This window comes from Anarhichas minor, unplaced genomic scaffold (assembly GCF_050575085.1).
Source record: "Anarhichas minor isolate MPS153535 unplaced genomic scaffold, ASM5057508v1 ptg000030l, whole genome shotgun sequence".
NCBI classification, from domain to species: domain Eukaryota; kingdom Metazoa; phylum Chordata; class Actinopteri; order Perciformes; family Anarhichadidae; genus Anarhichas; species Anarhichas minor.
This window is the reverse complement of record NW_027466476.1, coordinates 5,693,121-5,705,495: the sequence shown is the minus strand read 5'-3', so window position 1 is coordinate 5,705,495 and position 12,375 is coordinate 5,693,121. Positions and strand designations below refer to the sequence as shown.

At 43.8% G+C, this 12,375-nt stretch overlaps 1 protein-coding gene across 1 annotated transcript in view; it reads right to left on the bottom strand.

Annotated features, from left to right (window-relative positions):
- arvcfb (ARVCF delta catenin family member b) overlaps positions 1-12,375 on the bottom strand; it is a 123,477-nt gene that overhangs the window by 58,249 nt on the left and 52,853 nt on the right. The window contains exons 4-5 of the mRNA XM_076104787.1: positions 11,752-11,790; positions 6,318-6,821 (exon numbers count right to left, since the gene is read on the bottom strand). Of these exons, the coding sequence (XP_075960902.1) occupies positions 6,318-6,821; positions 11,752-11,790 (543 nt within the window). The remainder of the gene's footprint in view (positions 1-6,317; positions 6,822-11,751; positions 11,791-12,375) is intronic.

The following is a 12,375-nucleotide window of genomic DNA, read 5'->3' as shown; positions in this document are numbered from 1 at the left end:
GGATGCTCTTTCATCAGCATAATCGAACCTCTGATTGAAGAAATTACACCAGTACTATTTAATTACATGTTTGTTTTCTGCCTTTATTGCATATTGTTATCTACCCAGACCTACCCATGGTTCAGACCAGGTGTGTGTCTGTTCAGGCTGGTCTCAGGATATCATACCAACCATTGTTGGTCTGTTTCTGTGTGTAGTTGTTGAGTCAATGGCTGAGTCAATTAGGTTAGCATTGTCTGCATGTTTATTGTCGTTCAGGCTTTAGATGAATCTACCTGCAAGTGCCCCTTCATTTTCTTCCCTCCACTGATTGCACATTTGAGTGTTTTTGGTTGAAAATAATAAGGTACACCCTGTAAGTATAGCTCGAGATATCACAAACACACACAGTATCTTCAGAGGTCCTGTGTACTTCTACTCTAATCACAGTTTTCCCTTGGTACCAAAGACATCAGGTATCACAGAGAACTTCACATTGCTCACAGACAATGGTTGACATGAGCTTGACTCATTAAAGTTATTTCTGGTACTGCAGCAGTCAAAGCAATAACTAAACTTTCTGTGGCGCACAGTAGTAGCTCATACATTTAAACATATCTGCATACATGCAGGAGTGAGAGAGACAACGTTTCATTATTGAGAATTATGAGTTCATTGCAAATGAATGACCCAACACAATGAAATCCAAATGAGAACAAGTTAACGACAAGATGTGTTGTCTTGTGCTATTTTATTCAGTCGTAATTGCTCTTTTAAAGTCTTATTTGACTTTTGGCCCTCCGAAAGTATTGTTTTTAGTAAACCACCCACTCCTTCCCTGGAGCATATTTTCCCCGCTCTCTTTTTTACAGGGTCAATTTTGTCATTTATTTGAACCACAAGCATGAGAGCGTATGAGAGGAAGTATCAGCACCCAGGCATGAAGCACATGAACAACAAATGTGCTCTTGTGGTGTGTGTGTATGATGACATGCCTGCCTGCCAGGCTGACGGCTTGATCACCTCCATCAGCATCAGCTTTACCTGTGACGAGCAACAGTCAGCACATAAAGAGTGTCATACACTGCATGGGAAATACTTAGTACCTAGGAACAGTGCATTAAAGTCACAGTTGGTTTGCTCAAATTGTCACTATATCCTGACAGTAGTACATACAGACACAGATGGACACAGATAATTGCGCCCAAAGAAAAACAACCAATCAGAGCCGTGGAGTCCGACCGCAGCTGTCTCGCTTGGTTTTGGCTCGACTCTTTACAAGATGGCGGCCGGGTCACAAACTTTCCTCATTTTACAGCTGCGTTGAGTGCTTCTACATCATCGTAAAACACAGCCCGTATCCAACATAGTTGTGTCTGCATTTCTGCGTATAAAATGTAAAATATGTCAGCATCTATCTATTACTTGTCAAAAAAAGCAATTTGCAATAACTAACAAGATCATACACACCTCAGTACCTACGTAAGGAACCTAAGCCTGGATGCAAAAAGTACAACACAACCATGCAAACTTTTTCTCTGTGCACCCCCCCCCCCCTGGCTTTCACCAGGGAGGCCAAATCACCTCCGGTACTACAGCTGAAACATTGCTCATGCCGTGAATTCAGTCAGCTCTACACTGATCACATATGCCAGAGGGGAGGCTAAGGCATGTCTTTGTGGGTGGCTGTGATCCATCAAGAACGACAGGCATACAGCCCACAGACACAACGTTATTTAAGGGGACAGAGTGCTGTGGAAGTGACGACCTCCATCCCGCCACTGTTTCAGGCCAGTGGCTCTATATCAGGTTTAGTCTATTTGCTGTCCTCTGTCAGCTTGTCGGAGGAAGGTGGATTGGGAACGTCCCGCTGTCTCGTGCCACTGAGAGGCAGATACCGTGCATGTGTGATGACAAAGGCTCCTTTTACACCTGGACTACCTATCTTACTATGGATTTGTTAATCCATCTGCATGGAGGCTTTGGCAATACGATCTTAATGCATCCAGGATGTTACTTCCCATAGGGAAGTTATAATACGGATGATTTTAACTTATATTGTCACTTTTCTCACCAGTTTGTTATCCAGTAAAGTCAGGTTTCCCAGCAGGGCCATAACGAAACAGTCCAAGACTTTGCCATAGCCTTCAATAACTAAGTCCAACTGCTATCAAGATCTTAAAATGTTATTCCTATCTGGTTTATTCATGTTGTTTATCTGCTGAGAAAAGTTCTTACGGGGTAAACAGTCTGGTTTAGCTGGTCGTGAAGGAAACCATCTGAGGAGCAGAATGTGCGAAATAAGTTGTAAAATATATTGTGATATATTCCTGTAAACAGAACTCATTCAGCTACAAAAACATCCCCAAAGAGTTCTGAGAAAGCGTGTATACATTGCCGACGCTATGCTTCTATTCCTCAGAGGGAAATGCGTAGGAAAGGCTATGAAGAACCTGATATGCATGTAACAACAATCTGTCTCTTTTCCCATCAGCCTGTGAATTGCCTCTGTTTTCTTTTGTCTTAAATCCAATCCAGCCAGAGGGTGAGTTGAATATCATTAACTGCCTCTTCAATCATTCACAAGCAGACAGTTTTGATTTGTAAGAGCTCGACAAATCCTAACAACGCTTAGATTAAAACCTAAATGACAAGATGGGGAGCAAAAGAGTCAAGTTGTGAGCTGAGTTTTAACCAAATGTTTCCTCCTGGTTCTCTCTTTGTTCATTTTCCTTTCTTTTACATCCCCCTCTCCTCTGATACATGGGAGGGATGTGAGGGCTGGATGAACTGGGACCTGGACTGGAGCTGAGGCCAAGGCTAATTCAATTTCCCAGTCACCACTGGCAGATATGTTGCTCTTCTAGCAGGGCTTCTAGCAGGGCTTCATTTAGTTCTGCCTATTACTGTTCTCCTCCTTCGCCTCCTCCCTCCTGTCCTTCTCCTGCTCACCCCTTATGCTATCCATCAAGCTCTTAGTGCTAAAGAAGGAGGAAGAGGAGGAGGCCTCAGCAAGTGAACTCACGGTTGTCTCCTATGGCAAACAACCACTTAATAAATAATGTATGTATGTATGTATGTGTATTTGGGAGGGTGCTGAGGTCGATCCCGAGGAAGAAGTTGATTAAAAGGAAGGACTAGGCGAATTGTGCAATATGCTCACATACATACACACTGACACAAGCACATATATATACACCAATGATGAACTCAGCAGGTGGTTTCATGGGTGATGTTGGGGGGCCTCAGGTATGTTGCCCTTCTCAGAAATGATCCGTGTTGATCCGTACAATACCTGATGCATGTGTAAATAGGCAACGTATTAGCTGTTACCAATGTATAAGGTAATAACATAACAATGCAGTGTTTATAGCTTCAAGACAGTAACATTTTAAAACACTAAATGTCCGTGCAACATATTGTTTGCTGCTTTGTTTTATCCCACAGCTGACAGTTGATGTCCTGTGTACGGTTCCAGTTCTGCGAGGCCTTCGGTGTTAAAACTGAAATGTACTTAGACAACGTTTAGGTTCTTTAGTCCAAAACATCCTCTAAATAGTGCTGTATATATTATGTTAAACTCAGCCCACAAATTCTTGGCACAGATATACATGTCTGTCTAGACATCATCTCTCTTGGCTTTAAGGCCTGCCAACTTGCTCCATATGCATTTTTCATCCAAACGACAAAGCAAGACACCTGCCTCAGTGTCAGTCAACAAAACTCAGACATCTCCTGCAGGAGAAACAGGAGACAAATCCGCTTAATAATCTACATTTCCAGAGAGGGAATTGCTGGAGGGCACAAACAGCCCAGAGCCTACCAGGAGGGGAAATAGAATTACTCTGAACGGAACAAAACTCTAAAAATATCAACGACTGGTCTGTCTGTCTTCTGTGTTGGAAAATAAAACCACTTGGTTCCTTCCACGTCACCCGTTTCCCCTTGCAGAAAACAGAGCTCTCTGTGGTTTTACAAACTCCAACAGAAAACTCTTAAAACACATAGACTAAGAAAGGGGGCCTATATTTAAAACTCATAGTTAATTGTAGAAAAACACGGCCAATTCTAGCCACATGGGCTGAGGCTCTGAGCTGAGCTTGCATTGTGACTGGCCTGTTTTAACTGGGGTCAGAGCACTGGCAATGGAAACCTAAACCTAGAGACAGAGTGTATATAATGAATGAAGAAGTAAAAAAAAATAAAATAGATTGAGCGAAGGGGGGTGCATAACGAGTGAGGAGAAAAAATAAAAAAGCCTCCCTCCATTCTGTCCTCCTTGTCTTGTGGTGCAGGGTTATTTTTAGCTACGATGGGGAGCAACATGGTGCTGTAAAGGCAATCATTTCTGCTGCGGCACAGTCATCGCTCACCGCGACATCTCTGTCACAGCAAAGGAAAGCTTCTCACACACACACACACTTATGCATGGATGCACACTACAGCTCAACAAGCGTGATTTTTAAACGACTGGTATCACTATCACTACCTCTGGATTGAAGCTGTCAATATTGGAATTCACTCTTTAAAGCAACATATCTTCGCAAAATGACATCTAGCTATAAACCATTCATAGCTACCAAAACTTCCCCTTCCCTAAACTGTAAAATGACCTAAAAAGTAACTCCCTTTTATGTCTTGGGTTAGTACATATACTGCATTTCACATGTAGCGGCTACTTCGAAAAGATCAAGCATCTCACTTTAAAGTAGTTCTCATTTTTCATATACGTGTGCACTGAAAACAAAAGCCCCTTCTCCGACGGCGGAGCGTGCACACCAGTCAAAGTGTGTCAGGTCAAACCAATCATGTTGGGGATTAGCTGAGCACTTGAGAAGACACACACACACACACCATTATAGTCCCCCGTTGACATTTACCAGGTCAAGGAGAAGAAATCCCATCATGGCGTTTGAATCAATAGCTCCTCTTAGGCATTAAAACATATTTCATGACATGCTGCAGCCAATAGCTTTTTCCTAATCAATGCTCATAAGTCATCTGCTTTTCTACGGAGAATATTTCCACTTTATATCTCTCTCTTTGTGCTTACAGTGCAGTGTAATAATAGTAAAGTAATGCAACATCACAATGTTGGGTCTATATTCTGTATAACTGTGAACCTTGATTGAAATAAAACGGCTCTACAATATGACGACTAATTAGCTCATTAACATTTGTTACAAGTGGTAAAAAGAGCCATCTCCCAGACAACTTACTCAAACTGTGTCCTCACTAGAATTAAAAGAATGGCTGATTAAAGCTTTGAATTACAGCTTTGTTATCTCCCCTCACTAGCATATGGGGAGCTTCCCAATCCAATGCTAATTCAGCGAGAGTTGTATCTTTCCATACGGGACGCCGGGGCACAAATTAATCGTATAATGTAAATGGAGGGAGATGAGAAGATAGTTCACTGTGAACTGTTGCAAAAAATAATGATGTGTGGAAACCACAAAAAAACTCTTCTTAATATAGTATGACTCAGCCCTGCATTGCTATGCAGAGTATGGGATTATGGCAGCCGACTCTGTATGTTCCCAGACAGAATATATAAGTGATGGGAAGTATGCTGCCAGTGATTGGAAAGGACTGGCATGCTAAGGTGCTATCATATCAGCTTAAAAGGCTTCAAAGCAGCACTTTATACTTGCTTTAAGAGAAAGAGAGTCGGGACTAATTAGGCAGACAGAAAGAGGAATCCTACAGTTAATGGAGAACACAGCCAGCAGCCTTGGCTGCAACAGTGCTACGCTGGCGGTTTTCTCATGATATAAGAATCCTTTACCTTTGACAAGGCAACTGTAAATGATCTCTGACTTGTGAAATGCAATCAAACATATCCATAGCACTTTATTTCAAATAATATGTGTGATGAGGGTGAGACAAATAAAGTCACGGTATTAGTAGGTATTTTCGACACAAGATGGAAAATATAGGCAAAATTACAGACAGAAATATTTGAATGACACCCAACTGTCATGTGTAAAACTAAAACATGATATGATAATATCGCCGCGACATCCTTCCCAGACAGGAAACAATAATAATTGCCCAGCCATGCAACAATTCCATCTCCCAAAGTGCGTTTGTTCCTGCTACATTCAGAAAATGTTTTCATCAGGAGCAAAGTGGAGACGATCATTTGCTTGGTTTTTTTTCACTTTTTTTAAATCGATCACACATTTAAATAGATGGTTTTGCTGCCTGATGACTAGGTACTTCTAAAAATCATCTGCATTGATTAACAATCTAATAAGGATACTTTCTTTTGTGTCATTTCGGATGAGCCTCATCACATTATCTGGAGAGTTTATTATGAGAATATTTGTTCTTACCGGTGATGAGCTCTCGAACTTCCATGTCGTTGGTCTTCCTCAGCAGGCGGACGAGTGCCGGGATGCCGTCGCAGATCTTGATGGCCACCTTGTTGTCATTGTCCTTGCCGTAGGAGATGTTGCGCAGGGCGCCACTAGCCTTGCGGTGGACTTCGGGTTTGGGGTGGTCCAGAAGCCCCACCAGAACAGGAATCCCCTTCAGCTGACGCACATCCTTCTTGATCTTGTCATTTTCGTAGCACAGGTGCTGCAGGTAGGCGGCGGCATTGGACTTGACCGGGTCAATGGGGTGGCCCAGCATGGCGATGACCTCGGGGAGGTCTGGGTCACGCCAGCGCGGGTCCTTCCGCATGCTGTCAATGGACGGTGAGCGTCGGCCGCCCATGCGGTCCAGACTGGCCATGCTCCCCCTCTCCGGCAGGGCCAGCGGCGCCGAATACATGCCATGGATGTAAGGGTGGCGCTCATCGATCAGCTCTGGTTCAATGGCTTCGTCCGGGTACCCTCTGGAAGACGAAAGAGGAGAGGACGGTGAGCACAAGGGAGATGGACGAGGTAAAGTGAAGGCGACTCAGACAGATTTGTCTGGGAGAAGAATTAGACAGCCGGGGTAAAGACTTTTGAGAGAAGCCAACTGAGGTGAGAGCCGGAGACTAATGAGGAGAAAAGGAAAAGCAGAGGATAGGGTGACTGAGAGGTGGGAAGTTGTGGGCGATGGAGGAAAAAAGAAAAAGGGAAGAAGTGAAGGACAGAGCGTGAGGGCGGACACATGGTGATCTGTGCTTTGGATCTGTTATTAAGCGGTCTGTCAAAGGGACCGCGGTGGCAATCCCCTGCAATAACAGTGATAAGGTAAGCAACATTCCGCTTATTATTCCTCCCTGTCAGGTGGTAGCAGCAAACACGTCAGACATCAACAAACATAAAGTCTTAGAGGGAGTGATTGAGAGACAGAAAAAGATTGCACAAAGAAAAACTAGGCGGTTCACAAAGAAACGGAGACAAAGGCAACACCAAAGGAAAAGCTTTGAAAGAAAGTCTTGTGAAGATTTGATTTTTTTTAGGAAGCCACCATATAGAGTAGAGAAGGGATTTTATGTCAATTCCCAGAGGGAACACACAGAAAAGAGCTGTGCTGTCCCCCCAGGGAGGACTATGAGTACGTGTGGTGGTGCCCCCAGGGCTCCCTCTGTTCACAGAGCTGAACACCAGCATGCAGTTGCTAAAATGTCAATGACCATCTCTCTGGGACCTCTCTGCTAGCATTAGCCTCATTATCATCACAGGCGTTAGGGCTGGGTACTGCATTGAGATCATTTTCCGTGAGGGAAATAAGTGCTGTCCTCTGGGGGAGGAAGAAGGGAGTTTCTTTGTGTGGGTTCATAGAGGGTGCCCTTCAATAAATCTCTATTTCCGAAAACTCTGAGTCTGTGATCTACACTCTCTTCGGTTCTTTACTCTGACGGCATCTTCATCAATTCTCTGTTCGAGTGATGAGCAAAAGAATGTGGCGCTCAATTCCAACGGCAGGTCATTTGTTGCTTCTTGCGACAGTGCAGGCTACTTATTTTAGTTAAGACTCTTTAATCATTGCAGCGATTTCTCACTTTAAGGGCCAACCCCCGAGGATGGAGTCAGGAGAGTCACATTCTACACTGGCGGAAAAGTTTCAAAGAATATTTCTGAAACTTGTTTGGAGAAAGATTATTTTTGAACACGAACCACTGAGTCGCATAAAAGGATGGTGGAATATTTGGTGGGGGAAGTTATGACATGGGGAGAGGAATTTAATTAGGGTTGTGTACTTATGCACATCCTTTATCATATCCTCCCTCCCCCCGCCCACCCCACAGCTTGAGACTTGTTTATCTTCGTTACATAATTCAGCTGGTCTCCTCTCACCATCTTTGATGTATGGTGGTTGGTGGTGCAACAAAATGGTGGCCAACGCCGGTGGTTGGCAGGGAATTCCAGACCGAGCTGTAATTTTAATGAGTTTTATGTTAATTACGTGTTTTTACAGTTCTTCCCAGGCATGCTGGGGAGGGGGGGTGCTCGCCTAGGCTCTGGTGTTTTCCTCTGTTGATTATTCTTTTACACAAACCTTGCAGTAACATATTGGCTTTAATGGCACGACTTTGTGCATTTTACTGCCAAGGAAATCAATGCAAAATGAACTGGGAGAAAAAGTCCTGCCCGAGCAATGTAATGAGATACTAAAACCTCTATTCAGATGGACGGAAAGAGGATTAATAGCGATGGAGTGAGGCCCCACCGCAGTTGAATACAGCAAAGTACAAAGAACCCCGGCGCTGAATGGCAAACTTTGCCGGACAAGCTTTGGGTGTCGTGGGCACATGTCAAGAACAGCTGTGACTCTGCGGGTCTAATGCCTTTACAGACAGGCGTTCCTCATGACGAAAACATTTAACCTATCATTTGACTTTTAAAAGTTGTTTTTTCCAGCTTTGTGGACCATGTTGGAGAGCCACAAACCTCTACAGGCAGCATGTAACCACAGCATGGAAGGAGGGGCCAAATAAGCCTCATTACAGCACATCATTCGGAGGACGACTGCAGCTCTGAGGTTCGGCGACAACACTGAGCTGCATGACGGACTGCATGGAAAAGAGATGGAAATTTGCGAGTATGTTTGCACGTGCTGGTGGTTACTGAATGCTTCCTTGTGTACACGAGATACAAACACACACTGCCACACTCGCAGGCCATCAACCAGCTCTTCGATAGCTGCGGGATATTGGACATGACAAAGGGAAGGAGGCAGGAATAACCCTCCGAAAGAAAGGGCAGTACACAATCTCGGCATCATCTCCTTCGAATAGAGCTGAATACATAACCAGCATCTATCTCGTGCACGGTATCGCTCACTCTCTTTGACTTTCTCTCTCATTATCTGTCACACTATGTTCCTCGCACACTTTCTCTCACAGACACACTTCAACACACAGATGAGATGTACAGTTGTGCAGATCGTGGCTCATTTAGATCTGAACCGATGCGGCCGGGGCTTTTGGTAAAGCGTTTTGTCGTGCAGCTGAGTGATGGGAATGTCAGGATTTGCATTTAAATTGCCGCCATTGTGTGTACAGGGAGGGGTGTATTCACAGGATGTGAAAGGGCTCTCCGTCTGCAGACGGCATGCGGCAGATCACTCTCCTCGTGTTAATCGAGCTGCTAAATGTCCGGGGCTATTTCTGTGCATCTGTGTGCGCTTGTTTTGCTCAAAGACACAAAGAGTAGAAGAAAAGATAAACAGATACAGTAGACACGAGATGCGTGCGTGTCGGCAAACTTCAGCACTCGTTTTATTTATCCGGACTTTGTCACATCCTCGCTATTCTTCCTTCCCTTCATCTTCTGTCAATTATTTTCATCATCCTTTAATCGCGGCCGTGCCTGACCCTCTTCTGCTGCAGGCCCATGAAAGGAGGCCAACTGAAGAGGATTAGACGCTCGCAAGAAGATGTTTGCATCTCATATGTACACATTACATTTCTGTGGCGTTTATGGCTGACTACTCCTGCCAGGCATCTTGTTCATTTTGAATTATTGGCAATATTTTTTTTTATGATGCACAAGAGCCTTTGCAGGACAGAGAAGAGAGAAGAGAGATTATAAACAGCAAAGCTTGAGAGTTTATGTCTTGCCACTTTCTAATTTCTCGGGCTGTTTCGATGGCATTATCCACTGCCACCACTGTTTGTTTACGTCCAATTAGAGGAGAAGTTTCTTCTATAATTTAGTAATTTAGGAGATGATTCTGAGGAACCTCAAACATCACACAGGGGAAGTATTATAATAAACGGACTACATGGCTCCCAGTGAAAGTCTCTTGACGGGATTGGATATGAACAGCGGGGCCGGATCACTTCCACAAGACACCAATGAATTAGAATGAGACCCCCCCCCCCCCCTCAATTAAGGGATGAGTAAATGTGAGTACTTATGTGTGTGTTTATATGTCTGTGTGTGCGTGTGTATGTGTGTGTGTGTGTGTGTATGTGTGTAGTGACCCCTGAATGCAGGTGGGCAGGTGCAGCAGAACAGGTCGCCCAAGGAGAGATGAGCCATTAGAGATTGGCTTAAAGATGCCGCTGTAGTCTGGCAGAGTTCAAAAGCAGCTATTAATCCACGCTGGCATTAGGACACACACACACACACACACACACACGAAAGTTCTCATGGACACACACACACCACACACACACACACATAAAGGATGGGTTGGGATCGGCGGAAAGGGAGTAAGATGCACTCACATCCAGGCAGTGGGAAGGACAGGAGAGAGAGAGAGGAAGGTAACAGACATGTTCATTACAAGCTTCATTCCTGCTGCCTTTAAGCAAGGCACTTATATACTGTTGAGGTAAATAATAACCTTTTTGAGTGGTTTTATGGCAGGAAAAATGAATGCTGACCAATGAAAAAGTTCTGTAAAAGACCAATCCAAGACATGCAGATTTTCAAAAAAGCAGTCTACATCATAGAAACATGCATTCCATTGCAGTTTAATGGATACTTCTTTCTAAATAGAAAAGAAGGACAAATATCTACTTTGAGTGCCTTGACAAATGTTTTTTAATCAAATCCTGCCATCTTTATCGAGCGTTTCTCATCAACAGATGAAAGAAATAGTGTTTGTCTGGTAACACAGTGTAAAGAGATACTCATGAAACACTACCACCTCTTACCTCTGATGTAGTAACACTATGTGTTCCAATCATTTGCACTACCCTATTACAGACAGCAATAAAGGAAAAACCTGAGATACATAATAAATGCCTCCATACTGCATTATTATGCAGTATTATTATAATGCACGGCGTGCTGCATTAAAACATACTATCATGCTCTGCAGCATGTCGAAACTGCTAACAGGTCCAGCAAGAAGAAACGATCTAAGTGACATTGAAATAGACTTTAATCTGCATTTAGATTTATGACAAAGACATCAGAACATATATTCAGAAATTGTGTCCAAAAGATATTCTCATTTGGTGTTTGGTGGAGAGCCTTGAGTACCACTTTCCAAAAACCGTATGACATCATTTTCATACTGATGAAACCATGCGGTGACCCCTGGTGACCTGTATGGAAGCCTCTGCATTAGAGCTAGACATTAGTGTACATTAGCTATGTTGACACTAAAATCCAAGAATGAGGCACGCTCACACATCCAAAGAAGTCCATCACAAAACGACACATCATCGTTCCTGACACACGACGGCGGTGACAAAATGAGTGTTTGCCGCCGATGCAGGAAGTCGTTTTAGCACTAAACGTCTACATTCTTTGTTGGAGCATAATTGAAGACTTGCAATGCAATGATAAGCTGTAATTAAACCGCTTTAATTCCCAGATTCATTACAGCACTTTGGAGTCGCTGCTCCCTTCTTGGAAGTATAGTAATTGCATTGTGAGTGCACAGGAGAGCCCGGGCACTCTGGGAGGGCTGATTGTCAGAGGAAAAAATGCTTACATTCTGCTGTGTTGATATCAACTGATTTGAGTGCAGGAGGAGAGGAGATAGGAGGAAATATTTGGTGTATATTTCCTGCTGTAATTAGAAAGGCAGCTGAGCAGCCAGTCAAGAGTGGCTTCAAACATATGCGTTTGTGTTTATGCATTCATGTTAGCGGCTGTCAGTGTGTGCATGTCTATGTGTGTGTGTGTGTGTGTGGCTGTTAGGGCTGTGTTGTGACACATGTAAGGCAGGCTACAAATTGCCTGTCACAGCAAGCGCCTCTCACTAGGCGGATGGAGGAGTGACTCATTTTCAGAAAATGAGGATTGTTATCGAGTGTGTGTGAGTGTGTGAGAGAGAGAGAGAGAGAGAGAGAGAGAGAGAGAGAGAGAGAGAGAGAGAGTGTCTGTGTGTGTGTAAGTGTCAGAGACAAGTCAAAAATAGTGTAGAGACAGAATCAGATTAGGCATCTGCATTTCTCCACATGGACCTCAATCCAGGGGCCTTTAAACCCAGTTTACTGTGAACGCATGACTGTGTACATAACCTGAGTTAAGAAGGGTCAAAAAGCTA